General features: G+C 59.7%; 2 protein-coding genes across 6 annotated transcripts; one reads left to right on the top strand and one right to left on the bottom strand.

The window, feature by feature from the left end:
- Nucleotides 1-624: 624 nt before the first annotated feature.
- peli3 (pellino E3 ubiquitin protein ligase family member 3) lies at nt 625-13,838 on the bottom strand. 5 transcript variants are annotated; one of them, XR_015927797.1, is made up of 8 exons: nt 13,660-13,831; nt 7,785-7,962; nt 7,408-7,537; nt 6,527-6,628; nt 5,837-6,034; nt 3,873-4,061; nt 888-2,405; nt 625-848 (listed from the first exon to the last, which is right to left on the bottom strand). XR_015927797.1 is itself a non-coding variant. In XM_088609416.1 (7 exons), the coding sequence occupies exons 2-7, from the start codon at nt 7,922-7,924 to the stop codon at nt 1,833-1,835; spliced, it is 1,305 nt and encodes a 434-aa protein (XP_088465542.1). In that variant the 5' UTR covers nt 7,925-7,962; nt 13,660-13,838; the 3' UTR covers nt 625-1,832. The 5 variants fall into 5 exon arrangements, 4 of the variants coding, with proteins under 4 accessions (XP_088465542.1, XP_088465539.1, XP_088465541.1 ...); XM_088609416.1 differs by having other exon boundaries at nt 625-2,378; nt 13,660-13,838; XM_088609413.1 differs by having other exon boundaries at nt 625-2,405.
- Nucleotides 13,839-13,993: 155 nt separating this feature from the next.
- rce1a (Ras converting CAAX endopeptidase 1a) lies at nt 13,994-22,019 on the top strand. The gene is made up of 8 exons (XM_088609417.1): nt 13,994-15,502; nt 15,892-15,994; nt 16,493-16,576; nt 16,724-16,802; nt 17,446-17,613; nt 17,961-18,032; nt 18,805-18,867; nt 20,483-22,019. Exons 1-8 carry the CDS (start codon nt 15,066-15,068, stop codon nt 20,704-20,706), a joined length of 1,230 nt encoding a protein of 409 aa, XP_088465543.1. The 5' UTR covers nt 13,994-15,065; the 3' UTR covers nt 20,707-22,019.
- Nucleotides 22,020-24,574: the final 2,555 nt, after the last annotated feature.

Genomic DNA, 24,574 nt, shown 5'->3' with positions numbered 1-24,574 from the left:
TGGTTTAACAAGCACCCATGGAGGAGAAGAGAGACTTGGTGAGTTTCACACTGTTCATTCGGCAGTCAGGAGCTCACCGGTCCCCAGGGATCTCATCCGAAAGACGCCGGGGTATTGACTTCAGCAGCATGGCCGGGCAGCTTGTTCCCCTCTCCCACCACCCTTTGTGTGAAGAAGTGCCTCCGGGCCTGTCTGGAGGATGTCATCCAGCTGTGTCTTGAAAGTAGCCAGAGCATTGGCTCCAGCAACATGGCCGGGCAGCTTGTTCCACACTCCTACCACTCTTTGTGTAAAGACATGACTGCTGACCCGACTGAACAATCTCCTCCAGGTGTTTCTTGAAAGAAGTCAGAGTGTGGGCTTCACGAGCTGGGCAAGTTTGAAGTCTGTCCGTCGTCTGTGCTGTGAATAAGACACTGGTTTTACTGCCCTGTGGAGGAGGCGGAGGTCAGGAGGAAGCACCTACAGCAACACGCAGGGGATGTGTCGCCCTCTCAGCCGAGCGAAAGCTCAGATGTCTGAGCTGGTGTTTGCTGCTGCCCCTCCCGAGACACCCCAGCTCCTCACTGGGCAGGGAAGCAGATCAGCCGCTTGTGTATCTCCAGCAGTAAGACAAACCACAAATTCGTTTTTTAATTTCCTCCTTATTTACACAACTCACCCCTGCCTGCCTGCCCTCCTGTCCTCGCTTTCTCTCGGCCTCTGTTACTCCTGACTGATACTCTTACTCTGTCTCTCCCTCACTGTGACTCACTGTGCCTCTGACCCCCTCACTCTCTCCTCACTGCCTCACTGTGCCTCTGACTCCATCACTCTGTCCCTCACTGTGCCTCTGACCCCCTCACTCTCTCCTCACTCTGCCTCTGACCCCCTCACTTTCTCCTCACTGCCTCACTGTGCCTCTGACTCCCTCACTCTGTCCCTCACTGTGCCTCTGACCCCCTCACTCTCTCCTCACTGCCTCACTGTGCCTCTGACCCCCTCACTCTGTCCCTCACTGTGCCTCTGACTTCCTCACTCTCTCCTCACTGCCTCACTGTGCCTCTGACCCCCTCACTCTCTCCTCACTGCCTCACTGTGCCTCTGACCCCCTCACTCTCTCCTCACGGCCTCACTGTGCCTCTGACCCCCTCACTCTGTCCCTCACCGTGCCTCTGACCCCCTCACTTTCTCCTCACTGTGCCTCTGACGCCCTCACTCTGCCTCTGACCCCCTCACTCTCTCCTCACTGCCTCACTGTGCCTGACCCCCTCACTCTCTCCTCACTGCCTCACTGTGCCTCTGACCCCCTCACTCTCTCCTCACTGCCTCACTGTGCCTCTGACCCCCTCACTCTCTCCTCACTGCCTCACTGTGCCTCTGACGCCCTCACTCTGCCTCTGACCCCCTCACTCTCTCCTCACTGCCTCACTGTGCCTCTGACCCCCTCACTCTCTCCTCACTGCCTCACTCTGCCTCTGACCCCCTCACTCTCTCCTCACTGTGCCTCTGACCCCCTCACTCTCTCCTCACTGCCTCACTGTGCCTCTGACGCCCTCACTCTGCCTCTGACCCCCTCACTCTCTCCTCACTGCCTCACTGTGCCTCTGACCCCCTCACTCTCTCCTCACTACCTCACTGTGCCTGACCCCCTCACTCTCTCCTCACTGACTCACTGTGCCTCTGACTCCCTCACTCTGTCCCTCACCGTGCCTCTGACCCCCTCACTCTCTCCTCACTGCCTCACTGCGACCTCCTCTGCCTCTCCGTGTCGCTCGACGTCACGCCGCCCCCACGGTGCCGCGGCCCCCCCCGGAGCCCCGCCGGCCTCTCGCTGCCGCCCCTCCCCCCCCTCAGTCGAGCGGCCCCTGGAAGATCAGCCGGATGTAGCCCTGCTCCCCGGTCAGCCAGGTGCCGCAGAAGGGGCAGGCGGCGTGGAAGGCGTGGGTGCCGTGGGGCAGGGGGATCTGCGCCCAGCCGCGGGCAGTCTTTTCCGAGCACACGTGGCCGCAGGGGCAGAAGGCGTGGGTGGGCGGCTGGCCGGCGTCCAGGTAGAGCCCCCCCTCGCAGCCCAGCCAGAGCGGGACGTAGGGCCCCACGCGCCGGCACATGGGGCACTCCCGCGCGTGGGCCGCGCCCCGCTCCCGGCGGAAGCCCCAGTTGTGGTAGCCGTGCACGTGGCCGCAGTTGACGTAGACCCAGGGCTGCTTCTTGTCCACGACCTCGCGCTGCGCCAGGCTGGGGAACGCCAGCGTGTTGAAGCCCACGGGGCACTGGGGCCGCGCCGCGTTCAGCTCCTGGCGCAGGGACTCCAGCTGCTTCAGGGTGGGAGTGTGCCGCAGGCCCGCCGGCGTCCGCCACAGCAGGGTGGCGCCGCACAGGTCGATCAGGGAGCCGTCCTGCAGGGTGTTGGACTCGTTCTCCACCTCGAGAGGGGAGAGAGGGGGGAGAGAGAGGGGGAGAGAGGAGAGGGGGAGAGGGGAGAGAGGAGAGAGGGGGAGAGGAGAGAGAGGGGAGAGAGAGGGGGAGAGAGGAGGGAGAGAGGGGGAAGAGAAGGGGGAGAGGGGGAAGAGGAGGGAGAGGAGAGAGAGGGGAGAGGGGAGAGGGGAGAGAGAGGAGGGGGAGAGGGGGGAGAGGGGGGAGAGAGGAGAGAGAGGAGGGGGAGAGGAGAGAGGGGAAAGGAGAGAGAGGAGAGAGAGGGAGAGAGAGGGAGAGAGAGGGGAGAGAGAGGGAGAGAGCGAGAGGGGAGAGGGGGGAGAGAGGAGAGAGGAGAGGAGAGAGAGGGGAGGGAGAGGGGAGAGAGGAGAGAGAGGAAGAGAGAGAGGAGAGAGAGGAGAGGAGAGAGAGGGGAGAGAGAGAGGAGGGAGAGGGGAGCGAGGGTAGAAGAGAGAGAGAGGGGAGAGAGGAGAGGAGAGGACAGGGGGGAGAGAGGAGAGAGACAGGGGAGACAGGAAAAAGAGAGACGAGAGAGAAAGAGAAGACCGGAGAGACAGAGGAAGCGTGAGGAGAAGGCATATCCTACACTTCTACACTATATAAGTGTAAGCAATAATAATAATGATTATTATTATTATTATTATTATGACATGTCCAGCTAGTGAATCCCAGCTCTGCCCCCCCCGAGTGGGGCTCAGCAGGGTGACGGGCTGCTGCAGTAACCCAATCCCGCAGGTGGACCCTCATGAGGAGCGGCCGGCCGGCCGTGGAGCAGGTCTCGCAGGGCAGCAGTGACCTTTAAATCTCCGCAGTCCCCAGCGGCACGCACGTCCGCCGCGACACCACCAGGGGGCGCTCTCCCCCCGAGCTCCACTCGCCTAGAGCTCGCTGTTCGGTCGGCCGTAAACTGTAAACTACGTGTTTGTTTCTTGAAGGAGGCGAAATTATTAATAAACTGTTTACTGCAGGACGTAATATGTTTGATGTGTAGACAAGAACACTAATGGGCTTTTTAATGACAATGGGGTTATTTGGCAGGGTTGTTACTGTGTTATTGTACTGTAGTGTTAAGTCAGCCATTATATCTGTATATTATCCCGTTCTCTCAGGCTCAACACAGCGCTGGTATTAACCCTCTGTCTCTTTCTCTCAGCTCTGGGCTGTAGTGTATAATCACTGTCTGTATTAACCCCTCTCTCTCTCAGTGCAGTGTTAGTGTACTGGAGTGTCCAGTCAGTGTGTCTGTACTGACCCCCCTCTCTCTCTCAGTGCAGTGTTCATGTACTGGAGTGTCCAGTCAGTGTGTCTGTATGAACCCCCCTCTCTCTCAGTGCAGTGTTAATGTACTGGAGTGTCCAGTCAGTGTGTCTGTATGAACCCCTCTCTCTCTCTCAGTGCAGTGTTAATGTACTGGAGTGTCCAGTCAGTGTGTCTGTACTGACCCCCCTGTCTCTCACCAGTCTGCCTCTCTGCTGTGCGGAGCGTGTCTCTCTCAGGGCGTAGACGTTGCCACAGACTGAGATCTCTCTCCAGACGCCGGGCGCCGGCTCGGCGCTGAACTCGGCGGCCGGATGCATCACCAGGACGCCGTTGGTGGTCAGCCCGTCCATCAGCCCGTCTGACGTCCGCCACTTCGCTGCCCGTTCCTGACAGGCAGAGAGACACGGGTCAGCACCTCGGCCATCTCCCTCCGCGCCCTGCTGTGCCCCCGAGACTGCGCCCAGCGCTGGGGGGGGTCAGGGTGGATAAAAACAGGCTCCGGCTGCCAGAGCTCTATGATCGCGGGTTCGAGTGCTGACTTGGACCGGAATCCCCCCGCCGAGGGTGGGGTGGGATCAGGAGTGTCAGTGCCAGGGCTCTCTCTGTGTCTTTGTGACACGGCGCCCCCCAGTGGCCCCCTGCTGTACTGTCGGTGAGGTGTGCGCCTCTCCTCCAATCAGCACTGAGGTCACAGGGTCGTGGGGTCGTGGGGATGGGAGAGTCGCCCGTTTTCCGGAGCCCGTCCAGGCAGGCCACAGGCGCGAGGCAGGGAACATCCCGGATGGCACGCCGGTCCCGATTACGATTCGACTGCTTTTTTAAGAAGGTACTGTATTGCTACAATCTATGAACTGGCTACATCACTCTGCTCTCCTCCCCACTGAGAGCTGATGTGTGGGGAGCGTTCTGGCGCACTATGGCTGCCGTCGCATCATCCAGGTGGGGCTGCACACTGCTGGTGGTGGAGGGGATCCCCATTACCTGTAAAGTGCTTTGAGTGGAGTGTCCAGAAAAGCGCTATATAAGTGTAAGCAATTATTATTATTATTATTATTGCGCTGTAATGACAGCAGCGTGACTTTAGCAGCTTGACAACAGGGGATCGTGCTCACGATCCAGCAACTACGAGGGCTCAGTGTTATTAATTAACCAAGTGTTAATGGGACATGGTTGTGTATTTCACTCCCTCATTACTTTGTCTCGCTTGGCACTGGCTCCTGAGTTGACTGTCCTGGGAGTCCTGGACACACTGTTCTCTGTAGGCAAGTATATTAATTACACACTCTCAATAAAGGAAGAATTAATCACAGAGATACTAAACCCATCTCCGTAGGTGACAGTATTAATTATCCAGACTCTGCCTACATTATCCCCTAATACATTATATTCTCTTTAGATGCTATGGATTACCCAGTCCTACAGGGGGCGGTATTGATTAATTTGTGTCTGGACAGGCCCACTGTAATAAATTCGGTGACTGCGGGGGGGGGCCCCGCAGGATGCCTCCTTTACACAGAGGGTGTTGGGAGTGTGGAACAAGCCACCCAGCCATGTCGATGAAGGCTGTGTTCTGGATGAGAACCTGGGATCGATTAACGGCTCACGATCCGAAGGGCTCGTGCTCCTGTGTGCTCCATGTGCTAGGAGTAGTGACGTCTCTTGTACAGGTGTTGCACTCCAGTTCCCCAGTATCTCCTGTCGGCTGGGGCTGGCTGGATTAAATACTAATAATCACCATCATCATTATCATCTTTACACTTCGATAGCTCTGTCCTGGACCCTCCACTCAGAGCTCTTTCCAGGTCACGGGGATCCCCTCCACCCCCAGCAGTGTGTACCCCCACCTGGATGAGGCGCCAGTCCGCTCCCCACACCCCAGCTCTCAGTGGGGAGGAGAGCAGAGTGATGGAGCCAGTTCAGAGAGGGGGGTTATTAGGAGGCCATGATGGGTAAAGGCCAGGGGGGAATTGGGCCAGGACACTGGGGTAACACCCCTACTCTTTTCAAGAAACACCCTGGGGTTTTGAATGACCACAGAGAGTCAGGAGGTCAGTCTGAGGCCTCATCAGAAGGATGGCGCCTGTTTACAGTAAAGGACAGCGTCGAGTCCGCCGCTCCACAGCGTCTGCAGCGCGCGGAGGTCGTGACCCCGTCTGCTCACCCCCAGGAAGATATTCTTGGAGGAGTCGAAGCCGGCGGCGTAGATGCGCGTGGTGTAGGGCGGGCTGCGCTCGCAGATGATCCGGCAGGCGAACCGCGAGATGGTGCTCTGCGCCGACTGCCCCTCGCCTGCCCCCTGCCCGCTGGGCGCGGTGTCCGTCACCACGAAGTCGATCATGCTCTCCGTGGAGCGCCCGATCTGCGGCACAGAGCAGCCCGTCACACGGACGCCCCCAGAACAAGACCCCCCCCCCCCCCCCGGGGACAGGGGCACCTCCGGCTTCTCGGGACAACCTGTCACGTCCACCACAGGGCCAGGAGAGTTCTCCAGCCCACCTGCAGCAGGGTATCCCCGGATTCGGCCCGGAGCTGCTCGACTGTGTTCACCCGTCACGGTTTTGGGGTTCTGTGACACTAGCAAGGATTTTCAGGTGGGTCAAAATCTGATCTCTCTCTTAACAGGTGGAGATCCCGAATCTCTAACCGAGCTTGCCCTCGACTCCGTCCAGCGCTTCATCGCTCGATCGAGACCGCCAGGTCGCTGGACACGGGGATCTCAAGCAGCAGGATCTGAAAGGTCAGTGGAGCTAGAGAGCCAATTCCCTCAGACAGCCCGTTAGGCAGGTGTGTGTGGGGGGGGGGGGGCGTGTTTCAGGACACAGGAGCACGCTGGGACACCGGCGCGGCTCACCTGGAACATGTCTGTGTTGAGGTCATGCGTGTATTCCACAATCACTGAATGACTCCGTGACAGCGTGTACGAGATACTGTGCTGGCTCTTGTTACTGAGAGCCTGCGGGCAAGACAACAGCCATCAGGTCTTTGTGCGCACAGACACACACACACACACACACTCACACACACACAGACATATGCACAGACATATGCACAAACGTGCCAAAGCTCACAGACTTCAAGAAACACAAACACACACAAGTGCACAGACACACACACACACACACACACACACACACACACACACACACACACACACACACAGACATGCACAAACGTGCCCAAGCTCACAGACTTGCAGAAACACAAACACACACAAGTGCACAGACACACACACACACACAAACACGTCCAGGGGATCCATACACAGTCCCACAGCTGTGACAGAGCCCACAGGTCACCCCGAAACCATGAGTCGGTAAAGGACTTGGAACACAGGAGAGATCTGATCAGCTGGTATGTAAAGTAGTTCAGTTCAGTCAAAAACAGCCAGCTGTGCTCACCGAGAGCCACGAGGTGCTGGCGTTTTAAAATGCAAGTGATCTCTGAACGGCTGCATTCGATCAGTCATCTGCTTCAGGGGTTCACGAACCGCCCCGTGAATCCTGCCAGGAGACCGATGTACTCTCCGGGGGATCAGTGACCACAAACTGACTCAACAGGCTGAAACGCCCCTCCCAGGAGAAACTGGTGTCACCCCCAGGACCTGGACCAGCCCTGAGGACGGGGCGCAGCTGACAGATTATTCACGGCGTTGGATTCTGCTGCCGATACAGTATTCCTACAACCGCCGGTGCCGTGCCGTTCAGAGGTCAGAGTTCAAGGCGGGGTCCTGACCTTTGACACCAGCGGGGTGGAGATGTTGTGTATGACGTCAGGCTTGACCCCGTTAGCCTTCGGCCTCTTGTACAGCGCCAGGCGGCTCCTCCTCCTCCCTTTGTCCCCATTCGCCAGGCAGCCATTGTACCTGCGAGTCAACCAGTCAACCCAGTGATCAATCAAGAGATCAAGAGATCGAGTCATCAGCCAAGTGTTTAATCGATCGGGCAGTCCCCCAATGGATCGGCTGATGAATCAATCAACCAAGCAAGGGATCAAGTAACCAACCAATCAGGCGGTCACATAATCAGTGAAGTGATTAATCAATCAAGCAATCAACCAACCAATGGATCAAGAGATCAATCAATAAGTCTACGAAGCGATCGATCACTCACCCCAGCACGATGAGCTCCCCGTACTTCGCCGCCTCGCGGTCGCCCTCGTGGGGGTGGGGGCCGGAGCCCGGGGGAGGAGAGGGGCGCAGGTCCAGCGAGGGCGGCGGGCACAGCGCCTCCGAGCTGCCCTCCAGGACCATCCCGACAGGCACCAGCGCGGGACCACAGCTGCCGAGGGCTGCAGCACACAGACAGGAGGCCCCTTCGTGAACCTGGTGCCGTCAGCTCGACACCGGACCGGCCGTGCTCCCGGTCCCACTGGACCGGACCTGAAACGTCAGACCAGCTGTCCTCCTGGTCCAACAAGACCGGACCTGAACCGCCGGACCAGCTGTCCTCCCGGTCCAACAAGACCGGACCTGAACCGCCGGACCAGCTGTCCTCCTGGTCCAACAAGACCGGACCTGAACCGCCGGACCAGCTGTCCTCCCAGTCCGACAGGACCGGACCTGAACCACCAGACCAGCTGTCCTCCTGGTCTGACAGGACCGGACCTGAACCGCCGGACCGGCTGTCCTCCTGGTCCAACAAGACCGGACCTGAACCGCCAGACCAGCTGTCCTCCTGGTCCAACAAGACCGGACCTGAACCGCCGGACCAGCTGTCCTCCCAGTCCGACAGGACCGGACCTGAACCACCAGACCAGCTGTCCTCCTGGTCCGACAGGACCGGACCTGAACCGCCGGACCGGCTGTCCTCCTGGTCCAACAAGACCGGACCTGAACCGCCGGACCAGCTGTCCTGCTGGTCCAACAAGACCGGACCTGAACCGCCGGACCAGCTGTCCTCCTGGTCTAACAGGACCGGACCTGAACCGCCGGACCGGCTGTCCTCCTGGTCTAACAGGACCGGACCTGAACCGCCGGACCAGCTGTCCTCCCGGTCTGACAGGACCGGACCGGCTGTCCTCCTGGTCCAACAAGACCTCCGGCCCAGCCGTTTACCAGTCCTGCCCAGAGTGTGTTGTGTGCTGTCCTCTCCCTCTCAGGCCTGTTTGAGTGGGCAGCTGAGAGCTCCCTCCACACGCCCACACGCCAGGGTGCTTTCTGAGCAGCGGGCCGCTGGTTTTAGAATCGGCAGTAGGTACCGGACTCGGGGCCCCAGGGAGAGCGAGGCCCCACAGGCCGGAACCGGTGTCACCTGGCCCGCAGAACTCCCGGGAGAACCGGAGCAGAAAGTAGAGAGAGCAAGGGAGGGAGGAGAGAGAGGAGAGAGAGGGAGAAGAGAGGGGAGAGGAGAGGCAGAGGGAGGGAAGAGAGAGAGGAGGGAGAGGAGAGGGGAGAGGAGAGAGCGAGGGAGGGAGGAGAGAGAGAGGAGAGAGAGGAGAGAGAGGGAGAAGAGAGGGGAGAGGAGAGGCAGAGGGAGGGAGGAGAGAGAGAGGAGGGAGAGGAGAGGCAGAGGGAGGGAGGAGAGAGAGGAGAGAGGAGAGAGAGGGAGAAGAGAGGGGAGAGGAGAGGCAGAGGGAAGGAGGAGAGAGAGCAGAGGCAGAGGGAGAGAGGCTGTGTTGCAGTGCTGTGCGCAGACCTGGCTGGGAGTTGGCAGCATGATTGATGAGCTCCAGCGTGCCAGCAGCTTCCTAATCAACCTGCTGTCCTGCTGCTGCTCCAGCCTCGGGGGAGAGGAGGGGGCTGCGATCACAGATCCTGCACAGCACGCGCAGCGGCCACGGTGCCGGTGGCCATCAGCCCACGCCGCGCTCACGTCTCCGGCAGGAACTTCACCCCGACTCCACTGCTGCTTCTGTCGAGCGAGGAACCACCCAGCAGCGATCGGCACCCCTCCCTCCTTCTGTCCCCCCCCCTCCCCCCCCTCCACAGCTCCCCATATTTCACTCTGCCCTCACCCTCCCACTGCAGAGGCAGGGACACAAACAGAGAGGGAAAGGGAGCAAGGAGAGGGAGAGGGAGAGACCACTGATGCCTTTTCTTTTCCCCCATGTGCACCGGGCGAAGAATTCATAAAGTACTAAAGCACACATCGATCTGAGGATCTCCGCTGGTTCCACCAGCCCTGACCAGGGAGACAAGCCGGACCTGGGGGGGGAGAATCCTGTTATTAAAACCACGCACCCTGGCCCCTGCTGCATCCACAGCACAGCAGACCTGGTGCAGCCCTGTGCCACTGGGATATGAGCAATCCCAACACCCCCTCCCAAGAAGCAGGACGCAGTGGAGCTGACGGATCAGGCCCTGCTATAAACTGACATGTGGGTGTTTGTGCCTCTTCCGTTTTGTGCTAGGTGTTGTGCCGCGGGGGCCTAGGTTTTGCTGGGTGAGCGACAGCTCTGTGTTCAGCCGTGGCAGGGATCGTCACACGAGCGAGCCACCTCTGTCTGCTCCAGGGAGATCCCGAGCGACTAGGAGAGCCAATCGATGCTTGCTTTTTTGCCATGTGCACTGTCACAGAGAGTCACCGGCTCACATCAACACTGTCTCCTCGCTGATGGTCACAAACACATCAGCATATCATTACTGAGGGTCACAGACTCATCACCGGAGTCAGCGAATGAACTCATCGATATCTCGTCCAGGGAAGGTCACTAACTCATCACCTGCGCGTGTGGGATAACGCCGTATTCTCAGAAAGCTGAGACGTAGGCTCGGATCAGCTCAAATTCAGCACCGCCCTCTTGTTATTCACCGGCTTGGACCGCATAAATCAGTTTGCTGTTTATTTCTGAAGCCTGCATCACACGAAAGCGCCTGCTCCGGGGGCGTGCTGCGCTCTTGGCCAGCTCTGTGGCGATCCTGACGGCTCAGGCGCAGAATCCCGGCCCGCTGGGTGCTCACACCGTTCATGACCCGCGGACCCGCCGGTTTGATGTCTGCAGAGCCAACGGCTGTAGAAGGAATTTCTCATACGCACGCGGACAGCAGCTCAAGAGCCGACTCGAGAGCTGTGCGGTTCGGCCGTGTGGTCGTGGCTCGGTCCATCTTGGGGACAGGATGACCACACTGTGACCGATGGGCTCCAAGCGCACCGGAACACACTCAGCGTTTTTGTTTTTGGAGACGGAGCCCGTCGGCTGTAGCCCCGCGACAGGAAAGACCTCTTTTTAAATTGCCCTGGGGCCGAATCCCTGAAAACTGTCCAGACGTCCCAGACACTGGTCCATCAGGCGTCCTCGTCTGTCCTTTCTATACAGGCTAACAGACAGAGCTGGTCTCGGCTGTAGTCGAAGCAGCAAAGGGACTCGCTCCTCAGAGCTAGAGTCCGAGGAGAGCACCTCTCCCAGCCTGGCTGTCTGGGGGGCTTCATGAAAAACTGCCATAGCCCACCCACACAACCACCAGGGGCACAGCGTCACGGCGAGGGGCAAGCCGGAGGGCACACGCGGACACGCGTCTTCAAGAGGCGTACTCTACACAAAGGGCAGTGGGAGTGGGGAACAAGCTGCCCGGCCACGCCGCTGAAGCGGATACCCTGGCTTCCTCCAAAAAACGAATTGGATCAATTAGCGATGAAGGACCAAACGAGCTGAATAGGAAGAGTGGGCTCCTGTCTGTGACTTTTCTCGGGGTTTCTCCCGAGTCGTCCGAAGTCACCCCTGCGTGTTTGGTGCCGTCACGCGCTCGTGGGCAGGAGGCCCGGATCTGCATCTCCGCAGGGGTCTGAAATGACAGCCTTTGACCTCGGCCTGCTGGTCACCCTGTGATGACCGCGGCTCGGTCCTGAACGCGGAGATCCGGGGGGGGAACAGGCACTCCCACAGGCGTGCGTGTTTCCCGCCCGTGCCTGCCGGCGCCTGCGATGCGCCGTGAATTTCTGATTTGTGAACAAGGCTGTGGAACAAATCTAATCTGCGCAGCGCTGACAGGGTATTTTTAGCGTGGGCTTACAATCGCCGACGACAGCTATCGATCTCTGAGCCCCGTCCTGAAGCACAGCTGTCAACGTTTCCAAATGCAATTACGCCTGAACACGGCGGCGGGGGTGACTTCCAGCTCCGGCCCAGGAGGCCCGGCGTGCCTCCGGGTTTTCTCCCGCCCCCGAGCTCTTCGCGAGCTTTCCAAAGGCCCGGAGAACGAGAGCTGGAGGGACACACACTTACAGCTCTGTGCTCGCCTGCCCACAGCCCCTAGTGCGACAGTTTCACGAGCGTCTCTCAGCAGCCCCAAGGTCACTGTTAGTGCGCTGTTCAAGACGCGGCCTAATTGGTGCAATTAAGCGATTGGTAATTGAGATCCGGGCTGGAATAATCAGAACAGCAGCCTGGTGAATCGAAAGACCGAGAAAACAGAAGGGGTCCCCTTTCGTGAGTGGGGCTGATGGGGTAGGGGTTCCCCAGGTGGCGTGCCTCGGAACCCCACTACAGTGCTGCTTGTGCTTCCTTCCAGAGGCACGTGGGTAATGGCCTGCCCTCAGCAGCCTGGGGTCATGGGTCATGGAGACAGACTGTTCCATCTCCTGTTGCGTGTGTGTGTGTGTGTGGGGGGGTGACCTTTGCCCAGCAGCCTGGGGTCATGTGTCAGGGGAAATGGATTGTTCCATCTCCTGTTGCGTGTGTGGGGGGGTGACCTGTGCCCAGCGACACAGTGACAAGGGCAGCGATAGCACCCAGCAGAGCCTGACCTGGCCGGGGTCAGGAGGCCGGTGGACCAGCAGGGAGCGATCTTCCTTCCCGGGGCTGGATTTTCCACAGCACTGCCCCAGGTACAGGGACCAGGGTCGCTGATCTGTAGGAGGCGCCGTCCTGCACGCGAACTGCGAATCTGAGGACCTGCCTGCTTGGCTGGTGAGATGAACAGAGGTGTGAAAGGGACAAGCTGGGCCTACAGCTCCCCCTTCAGGTGCCGGCACAGAACTGCACGCAGGCAGGGAAAACTCCTTCACAGGGAGAGTTGTGGGTGAGGGGAGCCAGACCACCTCGCTGCTCTTTCAGGAAAAGACGGGCTGGCCACAGGGGCGCTGAAATTCAATAACAACACGCTCTTCTGTTTCTTGTGCCCTCCCGCGTGGGGGGCTCCACAGCGTTCAGGCAAACGAGCGAGCAGGGACGCCACGGCACCCCCGAGCGCCCGGGAAACTGCGGATTTCCCCACAGCTGCCGCGGAGGAAAAGCACGCGTGTCGCACCTGCCTGTAGCCGCCGACAACAACAACAACAGCAGCAGCAGCAGCAGCAGCAACATCAACAACACCACCAGCAGCAGCATCACCGGCCAGCCGGCACCGACAGCCCAGACCGCCCCCTCGTCCGTCCTCCTCCACCGGGCTGATCAGCAGCAGATTTTACGCGCGGTCTTAACGAGCCCGCAGCCCCCCCTGCTAGCTGATCAACACAGCCGTTTCACCGTAACCCCCCCTCCACACACACACACACACACTCTCTCCCCTCCGGAGTCGGCGCAGCTGCTCGGTGTTTACCGCTCCGGTCCGCAGTGAGCGGGCCGCCCAACCGAGCCCGGCCCACGCCGATGCTACAACCCCACCCCAGCCCCTCGGAACCGGGCCGCGGGGCGGGAGACTCTCTCCAACGGGAGCCGGGCCTTGCCGGAGAGCGGAGACTGTGAGGTCAGCGGTCCGCAGCGATCACGGCGCCGGGCGGGAGGGGGGGGGGGGGTACCCCGCGCGGGGGGGGGGCAGGGGCCGGGTGACTGAGCGGCGCGTGCCCCCCACCCCGGATTTTACCGGTCACGCCGCGCGCCAGACTAGACATCCCGACCGCCTCCCCGAGACTCGCAGGCAGAGCCCAGGCGCGGCGGAGCCACATGGGCGAGTCGTAAATGAACCCCACCGCCGTTTCCCTGCAAGAGGGGTCCTGCGGGGCTCTGTTCCCCCCCTCTCTCTCTCCCTCTCTCCTCCGGCTGGCGTCTGCAGTAACTCCCTCCCTCCCTCCGCCAACCCGAGACTCCGAGCAAACGCGGCTACCGTACCGTCAGAGACTCCTTATTCGGGCTCCTCCGACTGCGGCGCGGTCAGTCCGTGCGGCCTCTGCATCGCCGCCTCGCTGTCATCACTAGCGGCGCGGCGGCTGGGACCTTCCCGGGAGACAAGCCGGTGATCCAGGCTCCGGTGGCCACGCCCACCCGCCCGGCGAAAGCCGCCCCCGCCCCGCCCCCGGGGGGGCGTGTCCGCCGCGCTCGCCGCTCCGTGGTTGGCCACGGATGGCGTCCGGGCAGGCGGAGAGCCCGCCCCCTTTCCACGCCCCCCAGGCCGGCCCTCCTCACAGTCTGGCTCGGCGTGTGCGTGTGTGTGTGTGTGAGATTGTGTGAGCGCGTCTCCCTGCTCAGACGTGCTGTAACGCTGTGAATTCGCGTTTCTATTTCGTTTTTTTTTTATCACCATGGCTAATATCGGAAGAAGAGTCCTGGGCTGCAGGGACTGGTCTGTTTCCACCTGTGCACTGCGTGTTGTTATTATTTAGCTAGGAGGAAAGTTCTAGAAAAAAAGCCTGCAACCTGTCCACATTGCTCCCATCTGCCCCTCCTCGCTATCCCGAGACTCCGGCGACGGACAGGCGTCAATCCCAGAGATCCGTCCGTCCCCTCTCATCTGGACCCCCCCCCAGATCCAGCCCTGTCCCCAGGCGTCTGGGAGAGCAAATGCGGTGAGTTACAAGGCCCGACATGTGACCACAGTGGGTCTGCAACTGTTCATCCAGCTGTGTCTTGAAAGAAACTGTGTGTCTGGGCAGCTTGTTCCACACTCCCACCACCCTTAGTGTACAGTCGTGCCTCCCGTCCTGACTCAGAACCCAGGGCATCTGCTTCAACAGCTTGGCTGGGCAGCTGGCTTCACTCTCCCACCCCCCTCTCTATGTAAACAACCGCCTCCTTTTCTGGTTTTTGGGGAACGCACCTGCACTTCCACAGGTGTCACAGGGGTACAATGCGAGCCAGGGAAAAGAGAACCCCGTGCCTGGGGAGCCTCGAGGGGCTGACAGGTGTTTTTATTTTGTGTCAGAAAAATAAGCACGTTCAGCCTGGACAATTCGTGCAGGATCCCGCTGTTTCCCCCGGACAGCTTGCGCACAGGCGCTGTGTAGAATCTTGTAAAGGGGGGAAAAAGACGAAATATAGCATTGTACCACAGTCAGGCTGCGTGTATGACTGATGTTTACAAAAAAATAATTCTAAGATTATAGGAGGTCTGGGTTAGAGGCGGATCTGTCAGTCTTTTTTTTAAAAAAAGACACGACTTTCTAGTCTCCTGTGGAATTCCACATTTCACAGACCTCACTGGTGCTGCGATGTGGCGATTCTCTCCTCTGGCTGCGATAAACACGTCTAGTTCCCCCTCCCACACCGGAACATACCGAAGCAACTTCGGGCAGCCCTGAATGCGGTTCACGCCGGAGAACCCGGCGTGCGGCACCTTCTTATCGCCGGGGAGGGGAGGGGGCCTTGCCTGGGAACGGGCGTGTTGTGATGACGTCATAATCCCGGGCCAGGACGCTTCCCCGATCCACTCTTTCATTTCTGGGTCTTTTTTTCTTTTTCTTTTCTTTTTTTTTGACCTAGCGGTGTGTCCCCCCTCCACATTAACGCGAGAGCCGCTTCGCCCCCCCCCCCCTCTCCCCTCCCACCCCGTTTCTTGTCCCCGTAGGCGCGCCATGACAGAAGATGTCAGCTTGAATCTTCTCTACCCGGACGGTGTGAGTAGGGATGGTGGTTTCGTGGCCCCGGGCGGCCTGTGCTGGGGGTCGGTGCTGTCCTGCTCGCTGCTCGCCTGCTCCTATGTCGGGAGCCTGTACGTGTGGAGAAACGACTTGCCCAGGTAAACACTGACAGGCGGTCAGGTAGCGCTCGGAGCCGGAGAACGGCAGGCACAGAAAGTTCACGTCAACTAGTTTGCTTTTCCGCAGTGCCGTGATCTCATCGTGGGCTGCCCGGTGAAGGTCAGGGTGTTTTTAAATGTCCCCGCGAAGCCGTGTCCTGTTGATCGCCCTGTCGCGACGGAGTTGGCGCATTTTGTGCTCGGCTACCGTGAAAGCGAATTCCTGCTCTGGTTCCGGGGAGCCTAGAGTTGGGTTGTGAACTTGACTGCTCGTCGCTCGTCTTTCACGTCTTGAGCGGCACGTCCCGGGGGGATCTGCGGTGGCTCCGTCACAGGATGTGGTTGCTGTGTCTTGGTGGGTGACCCCGGTACCCCCTTGTGTTCGGCAGGGACCACCCGGCGGTGATCAAGAGGCGCTTCACCAGCGTGCTGGTGGTGTCCGTGCTCTCGCCCCTGTTCGTGTGGGCATGGCGGGAGCTCATGGGCGTGCGGGTGAGCATGGCAGACCTTCCCATCTCTGTGCTTTGTGGGGGGGTGGAGAAGGGAACAGGACTCCTTTTTATCTGCTTGAGTTTCGTGGTGTGAGCCAGATCCCAGGGCTGACACCAGTACGCAGGGGACTCCATTCCTGCCTTAAGTCCCAGAGGGGACCCCGGTATTACAGGGGACCCCAGGTATGTTTTCCCTACTGCAGGGGACTCCATTCCTGCCTTCAGCCCCACAGGGGACCCCGGTACTACAGGGGACCCCATTTCTGGGACGTCCCCGGCTTGTCCTTCTGGGCTCGACCTGACGGGGTCACACTCTGGCGGCTGCCCTGCTTGTCAGACTAGAACCCCGCTGAACCTCTGGGGGGATGGGGTACCTGGGGGCCCCCGAGACCAGACACCCAGGCTCGGAAGGCGCGGGGCCCCGTCCTGCCCCGTGGCTTTCGGGGTGCTGGGTTCGAGCTGCAGGACGGCTGGCTGACTCCCTGTCTGTGTCCCGCAGCCCAGCCCTCCCCTGCTGGCTCTGATGGGCATCCGCCTGGAGGGGCTCATTCCGGCTGCCACCCTGCCTCTGCTCCTCACCATGGTAAGACCTCCCGGATCGCGCCGCACGGGGCTGTCGCCTAATTCAAGAACCGGGTGCTGTTTATGACCGAGCACACAACCCCTCTCTCCTCCTCCTCCTCTGTCCTCTGTCCTTTCCTCTCTCTCTCTCTTTCTCTCCCACCCCCAGGTGCTGTTTCTGGGGCCCCTGATCCAGATGGCCATGGACTGTCCCTGGGACTTCATCGACGGGTTGAAGGTGGGGATCGGTGAGTCTGCATCCTTGACGAGCCCTCCTGGTCCTGCCGGGTCATTCGGGCCTCGTGTCTGTTCTCTCCTGTCCAGGCTGGTAGTAGCTGGCTCAGGGGAGGGACTGTTTCCTGTGTTTCTCACTGGTGTTTCCCAGAGTGAGCTGCACATAAGAAGGGCTCAGCATGTGTATGAATAGTACCGTCTCTGTGGGCTGGTGGGTCGGTCTGTGTCTCTGCAGACCTCCGGTTCTGGGCTCTTTGCTTCAGTGACTCTGTGTCTCTGCCTCTGCAGACCTGTGGTTCTGGGCTCTGTGGGTCAGTGACTGTCTGTGTCTGTGTCTCTGCAGACCTGTGGTTCTGGGCTCTGTGGGTCAGTGACTGTCTGTGTCTCTGCAGACCTGTGGTTCTGGGCTCTGTGGATCAGTGACTGTCTGTGTCTGTGTCTCTGCAGACCTGTGGCTCTGCGCTCTGTGGGTCAGTGACTCTGTGTCTCTGCAGACCTGCGGTTCTGGGCTCTGTGGGTCAGTGACTGTCTGTGTCTGTGTCTCTGCAGACCCGCGGTTCTGGGCTCTGTGGGTCAGTGACTCTGTGTCTCTGCCTCTGCAGACCTGTGGTTCTGGGCTCTGTGGGTCAGTGACTGTCTGTGTCTGTGTCTCCGCAGACCCGCGGTTCTGGGCTCTGTGCTTCAGTGACATGCGCTGGCTGCGGAACCAGGTGGTGGCCCCCCTGACGGAGGAGCTGGTGTTCCGGGCCTGTATGCTGCCCATGCTGGTGCCCTGCGCCGGGCCGACCCGCGCCATCTTCACCTGCCCGCTGTTCTTCGGCGTGGGTGAGCAGGGAGACGCCGTGATCGTCTCCCCCTCCTCTCCTCCTCCCCTCCTCTCCCTGTCTCATCTCTCAGGGTCCACCCCCCCTTCTAATTAAGTTAGGACAGAAGCCGGTCGCCACCTCCTTTACACAAAGAGCTGTGGGTGCCTGGGGCAGCAGAGACTCCAAACTGAGCGCGTTTGACAGAAAACGCCCGGCCGGTCCTTCCCGACCTCCCTGCCAAACCCGGGAGTCTTTGTTCCTCCCCGGGCCGGCGCTGTTTTCCTATAGGACAGATAACACCCCAGTCGTCTTAAGAGACATCGCCGTTTTTTTGAAACGTGATTCTTCTTCTCCCCCGCTTGCCAGCTCACTTCCACCACGTGATCGAGCTGCTGAGGTTCAGGCAGGGCACGGTCCTGGGCATCTTCCTGTCCGCAGGTGAGGGCGCCGCCTCGTACCCCCGTCTCTCGGCCCCCTCGTAGCCCCGTCTCTCGGTGGGGGGGGGGGCTTCCGGTGCCTGATCGCAGCGGCCGAGGGCGGGTCGGGCTCGCTGACCCCTCGGGCCCGATCAGGCTGGGTGGACGCTGTCCGGGGGAGAGCAGGCCGGTCAGGCGTCCCCGCGGCCCTTAGACACCAGGAGCAGGTCAGCGCAGGAACAAACCCGAGTGAAGACGTGCCAAACCTCGCGTGCGTGGTTCTGTACAGACAGAGAGCGCTAATGAAACGACTTCATTAGTATTATTAGTCCTCACACTTCTCTAGCGCTTTTCTGGAAAACTCCGGTCTGAGCTCTGTACAGGTGATGGGGATCCCCTCCACCCCCACCCGGGTGAGGCGCCAGTCCGCTCCCCACACCCCAGCTCTCAGTGGGGAGGAGAGCAGAGTTGTGGAGCCAGTTCGTCGTGCAGTGAGATTTGGTGGAGGCTCGGAGAATAGCCGACGCTGGACAGTGACACCGCTGATGTAACCCGAATTTATACTCCGGCGATGAACGCCCTGGGGGTCCCCTGTTGCAGTGGTCTGTTCATGCGGCCGGCTGTGTGAGCCCTCAGTCTGGGGCTCCCCTCACTTCTCCAGAGGCTGCCAGCCGTGTAGTGTTTTGAGATCTCCGAGAAGGCTCCCCTCACTCCTTGGCGCGGTTTTCTGGTGGCTGCTCTCTCTCGCCCCCTGGTGGTGGTCAGCTGACTCACGAGGTCTGTCTCTGTCGCAGTGTTCCAGTTCTCCTATACAGCTGTTTTCGGGGCCTACACTGCCTTCATCTTCATCAGGACAGGTGAGTGTCTGACCCTCCCGTGTGTGTGTGTGTGTGTGTGTGTGTGTGTGTGTGTGTGTGTGTGTGTGTGTGTGTGTGTGTGGCCCTGCTGTCCCTCTCTCTCAGCCCCTGGACTGTGCGTGTCCCTCTTTCTCTCTCAGCCCCTGTGTTGGGTGTTGTTGTGTTGCTGTGCTAGTCTCTCCCTCTCTCTCAGCCCCTGTGTTGAGTGTTGTGGTGTTGCTGTGCAGGTCTCTCCCTCTCTCTCAGCCCCTGTGTTGTGTGTTGTGGTGTTGCTGTGCGGGTCTCTCCCTCTCTCTCAGCCCCTGTGTTGTGTGTTGTGGTGTTGCTGTGCGGGTCTCTCCCTCTCTCTCAGCCCCTGTGTTGAGTGTTGTGGTGTTGCTGTGCGGGTCTCTCCCTCTCTCTCAGCCCCTGTGTTGTGTGTTGTGGTGTTGCTGTGCGGGTCTCTCCCTCTCTCTCAGCCCCTGTGTTGAGTGTTGTGGTGTTGCTGTGCAGGTCTCTCTCTCAGCCCCTGTGTTGCGTGTTGTGGTGTTGCTGTGCAGGTCTCTCTCTCAGCCCCTGTGTTGAGTGTTGTGGTGTTGCTGTGCGGGTCTCTCTCTCAGCCCCTGTGTTGAGTGTTGTGGTGTTGCTGTGCAGGTCTCTCCCTCTCTCTCAGCCCCTGTGTTGCGTGTTGTGGTGTTGCTGTGCGGGTCTCTCTCTCAGCCCCTGTGTTGCGTGTTGTGGTGTTGCTGTGCAGGTCTCTCCCTCTCTCTCAGCCCCTGTGTTGCGTGTTGAGGTGTTGCTGTGCGGGTCTCTCTCTCAGCCCCTGTGTTGAGTGTTGTGGTGTTGCTGTGCGGGTCTCTCTCTCAGCCCCTGTGTTGCGTGTTGTGGTGTTGCTGTGCGGGTCTCTCCCTCTCTCTCAACCCCTGTGTTGAGTGTTGTTGTGTTGCTGTGCGGGTCTCTCCCTCTCTCAGCCCCTGTGTTGAGTGTTGTGGTGTTGCTGTGCGGGTCTCTCTCTCAGCCCCTGTGTTGCGTGTTGTGGTGTTGCTGTGTGGGTCTCTCCCTCTCTCTCAGCCCCTGTGTTGAGTGTTGTGGTGTTGCTGTGCGGGTCTCTCTCTCAGCCCCTTTGTGGAGTGTTGTGGTGTTGCTGTGCGGGTCTCTCCCTCTCTCTCAGCCCCTGTGTTGCGTGTTGTGGTGTTGCTGTGCAGGTCTCTCTCTCAGCCCCTGTGTTGAGTGTTGTGGTGTTGCTGTGCGGGTCTCTCCCTCTCTCTCAGCCCCTGTGTTGCGTGTTGTGGTGTTGCTGTGCGGGTCTCTCCCTCTCTCTCAGCCCCTGTGTTGCGTGTTGTGGTGTTGCTGTGCAGGTTTCTCTCAGCCCCTGTGTTGCGTGTTGTGGTGTTGCTGTGCGGGTCTCTCCCTCTCTCTCAGCCCCTGTGTTGCGTGTTGTGGTGTTGCTGTGCAGGTCTCTCTCTCAGCCCCTGTGTTGCGTGTTGTGGTGTTGCTGTGCAGGTCTCTCTCTCAGCCCCTGTGTTGCGTGTTGTGGTGTTGCTGTGCGGGTCTCTCCCTCTCTCTCAGCCCCTGTGTTGAGTGTTGTGTTGCTGCTGTGCGGGTCTCTCTCTCAGTGTTGTCGTGTGTCCTGCAGGACACCTGGTGGGCCCGGTGCTGTGCCACTCCTTCTGTAACCACATGGGGTTCCCGGCGCTGAGCGCGGCTCTCGATCACCCCCGGCGCCTCTTCCTCCTGGGCTTCTACCTGCTGGGAGTGCTGCTCTTCCTGCTGCTGCTCTTCCCCCTGACCGACCCCCTCTTCTACGGGGCCGCGCCCGTCTGCAGCCTGGCGCCCAGCCCGCGCGCCCTCTGCTCCTGACGCCGGCGCCGCCAGGAGGGCCCGATCCGATCCGATCCGGGCCGGGCCGGGCCGGCGCCGCGCGGAGCGAGACTTCTCCCCACGCGACACGACAGAAGCGGCTTCTTCCTGGATTTGTCTGTCCACCTCAACCAAAAAAAAAAGATTCTCTTCATCTCCTCCTGTTCGGCGCCCCCTAGGAAGCTCTGTGAGCCATATTCCCATCCTGCGGCTCTGCTCGGAAGACAGTAGCAGTACCAGTACCAGTACCAGCCTGTTACGGAAACCCTCAGGTCCTCCTGGGTCCGGGGCTTGCCGCTCAACAGCGCCGCCCTGGTGGGGGGCTCCGGGAGGACGCCCGCTCTCATGGGTGTTGACTGAGGCTTTAGCTGAGCTCGGCCGTGGCAGCGGCTCTTGTGGTTTTGGGGGGGTAGTCTGCGATGAAAAGGCGAATCAGCCTGAGGAGGAGGAGGAAGAAGAGAACTGTGCTCCTCCTCTCTCCTGCCCTGCTGGGCTGCACTGGGGAGCTGCAGCTCGGGTGTGTTTGTGTGGGGAGGGGGGTATGGACTGGCAGGGAGCCTGTATTCCTCACTACTGTCTGAGAACAGGGAAGAGTTTGCCAGGGGTCCTGGGTCCCCAGACCCCCTGAGGATCCGGAGCCGGATTGCGAGATCCCCCCGCCCTCTGATCCCTCTGCCCTGGGGCTCGTCATTCCGCTGGAGTCCCTGCTGGCGGTTTGTCCGGGTTGTCTCCTCTGGATGAGGCTCCTGGAAAAGGCCCAGGCGTCTTGGGGAGGAGTCTGAAACCAGGGCCTACAGCTCCCTGGTGATCAGGGTTAATTGAGCCCTTAATTGGATTCAGTGAGTTAATTGAGAGCCGAGCTGGAGATCTCCAGATCCTCCCCCCCACAATCTCACACACACACACACTTTTCCCTATGCCACTGTGATCTCCGCTTCCACAAACCAACAGTCCACCAGTCCTGGTTTCCCCCTCTGGTCCTCTGGACGTGGGGCGCGTCCCGACCTCACCCCCACCCCCACCCCCACCCGCCCCCCCGGTTTTTGAACCGCTGGGATTTTGTAAATGGAGAATATTCCGAGATGTTTATATTCCTGAGGTCTATATTTTTTAAGCAGAGCTATTTTGGTGGAGATAAATAAATAAATTAAATTAAATGCATGCTTTTGTTTGGGGGAATCCGGGTGAGGTTTTATGACAATCTTGTACTTGATTTTACTGTAGGGATAGAAGGGTTTTCGTCTCCCTTTTCTCATAAAAAGCCTATAACAGAAATTGGAATTTTGGGTAAATAAATGCAGTAATTTTATAAATAGTGTAGACCGTTTCCCCTTTCTTTCTTTTTTTGTTTTAAATTATGTGGCCAACAGGGGAGGGAGCTGGAGCCTATCCCAGCAGGCAGTGGGCACAAGGCGGGGTACGCCCGGGGCGGGACGTCAGTCCATCGCAGTGCACACACACTCTCACGCCGGGGCCAGTCCTCCAGCAAGCGCATTCACCCGCCAGCCTGTCTGTGGACTGGGGATGGAAACCCCCACCAGCCCAGGGAGAACGTGCAGACTCCACGCAGACAGCACCCCCAGGTCCAGAGCTGAACCCGGGGCCCCAGCGATGCCGTGCTGTGACGTCGACCACTGCCCGTCCCTGCAGTAACGTCCCGACGTGATTCCGGGGGCCACGGTCCCTTCGGCTCCCTCGGGAGAGAATCGTCCAGCCCTGAAGGGTGGGTGGGGAGCTGGCTTGCAGCGTTTCCCCGCGGTCCTCGACGCCCTTCCTCGTGACTCCTGGTCCGGTCCGTCGGGCTGGCTCTGCCCGCTGGGGTCGGGTCCCCTCTTCCCGGGACTGAAGAGATTCAGTTCCTCGCTGTGTGCCCAGTCCGTTCGCTTTAGACCTGGAATTATTTAGGCTGCGCTTTGTGGGCAGGCGTATCTATAGGGGATTGCAGGAGCTCAGTACTAAATGATATTGTGCACTTTACCCTCTGAGCTCTGACACTCTGACACTGGTAGCTTTGCAAAGTACAGTTACAAGCGAACAATTTGCACAGCGTGTCGGAAATGGATAAAAAGTAACAGCTACCATTTTAAAATCCTTTACTCGACGGATCAAATGGGGACACACGTGACATTTCCTCCGGGTTACACTGCCCCCGGGGTAGCAGCACGTCCTGCCGGTGCTGTCGGCTGGTTCTCTGCAGTGCTCGGGCGTGGCCACTAGATGGCGGTGTTGTATCTTGGCGCTACAATACTCCTACCTGGTTCTGCAGCCTCTTGCAGGCGTTACGCAGCTGGTAGAGACTCGGGTCCGGTCCTGTTAGACCGGGAGGACAGCTGGTCCGGCGGTTCAGGTCCAGTCCTGTTAGACCGGAAGGACAGCTGGTCCGGCGGTTCCGGTCCAGTCCTGTTAGACGGGGAGGACAGCTGGTCCAGTGGTTCAGGTCTGGTCCTGTTAGACCTTGTTAGTTTAAATCTCCCAGCTATTTATTTACTGCCCAAGCAGAATATTAGAGGATGGTATACGTTCCGTTAAGGTGTGGGGGTGTCATGGTGGCATGGTTAGATTCAGCTTTCAGATGTCTGTGTGGAGTTTGCATGGTCCCCCTGTTCATGTTCTCTGGTTTCTCTGCCTAAGGCTGCTTTTGTGGTCTCAATTTTCATTGTCTCCAAGGCAGTGGACTTGATGGGGGGGGGCAGCCATGGGCACTGTGCATCCGGGCTGGGCTCCAGGTTGCCATGGCAATCATCCTTTCGAAGCTGCTCCCTGATAATGGAGGAATGGAAAGCAGCAGCAGCACGGGGTGGGACAAGAAGGCTGATGATGCAAGTCACCTCCGAAGAGGCGCGACTGTCCAGGCAACAGCAGACCTGGCTCATGCGCCAATGCAGACAGGGTCTGTACAGGCGCTCGCTGGCAGAAGACGAAGCAGTGAGCTGCCGAGCGCCCCTCCTGTGGATCTTGGGCGAACCCCAGGTAGACCTACACAGCCGCCGCTGGCGTCTCCCTGCGAACCCCAGGTAGACCTACACAGCCGCCGCTGGCGTCTCCCTGCGAACCCCAGGTAGACCTACACAGCCGCCGCTGGCGTCTCCCGGCGCTCCCCCGTTGCCCCTGCTCGCCCTGCCCCGGCCCGACTGCGCGTGCAGAAGGTGGGGGTCGGGACGGTATTCACCGGCAGCCGCAGGGTGTCTTGTGCGAGATCTGCGTGCTATCCGTTTCCTGCGTTTCCCGAGGCTGGCCAGCGAGGTGTGTTCACAGGATCGGGCTCCGGCGGCGGACAGTGACTCAGGACGCGTCGCTGGAAGCTCTTCGGCGGCGGGCTGTAGCTCAGACGGTTTTTTCCCCCCACGCCGAGGACGGGCAGGGTACAACGTCGGACGGGACACCAGTCCATCACAGGACACGCACGCTAGGGACAGTTTTCCCAGAAGTCAATTTACTTACCAGCCTGCCTTTGGGACTGTGGGAGGAATCCCACGCGAACATGGTGGGGGGAACACGCAGACTCCACACAGACAGCGCCCCAGCACGGGGGGGGGGGTGCCGGAGCCACGGGCGTGACGAGAGAGAGGAGTGGGGGATCCACGGACACCGGGGCGTGATGGTACCAGACGCTGTAACCTGCAGCACCCGGAACCAGGCCGGAACCACAGGGACTGGGCCAGGGCAGCTGTTCCAGTCCTGATACTCCTGTTCTGTTCCAGTTACTGGTGTCTGGTGTCGATACAGCTGTTCCAGTCCAGTAAGTGTTGTTCTGATCCTGTCACTGCTGCTCTGGTCCAGTTCCTGTGGTTCTGGTCCAGTAACTACTGTTCTGTTCCAGTTACTGTAGTTCTGGTCCTGATATGCCTGTTCCAGTCCAGTAAGTGTA

The sequence above is a fragment of the Lepisosteus platostomus genome, chromosome 16 (genome assembly GCF_059453375.1).
Source record: "Lepisosteus platostomus isolate fLepPlt1 chromosome 16, fLepPlt1.hap1, whole genome shotgun sequence".
NCBI classification, from domain to species: domain Eukaryota; kingdom Metazoa; phylum Chordata; class Actinopteri; order Semionotiformes; family Lepisosteidae; genus Lepisosteus; species Lepisosteus platostomus.
Note: the sequence above shows the minus strand (reverse complement) of the source record. Positions and strands in the feature narration are given on the sequence as shown.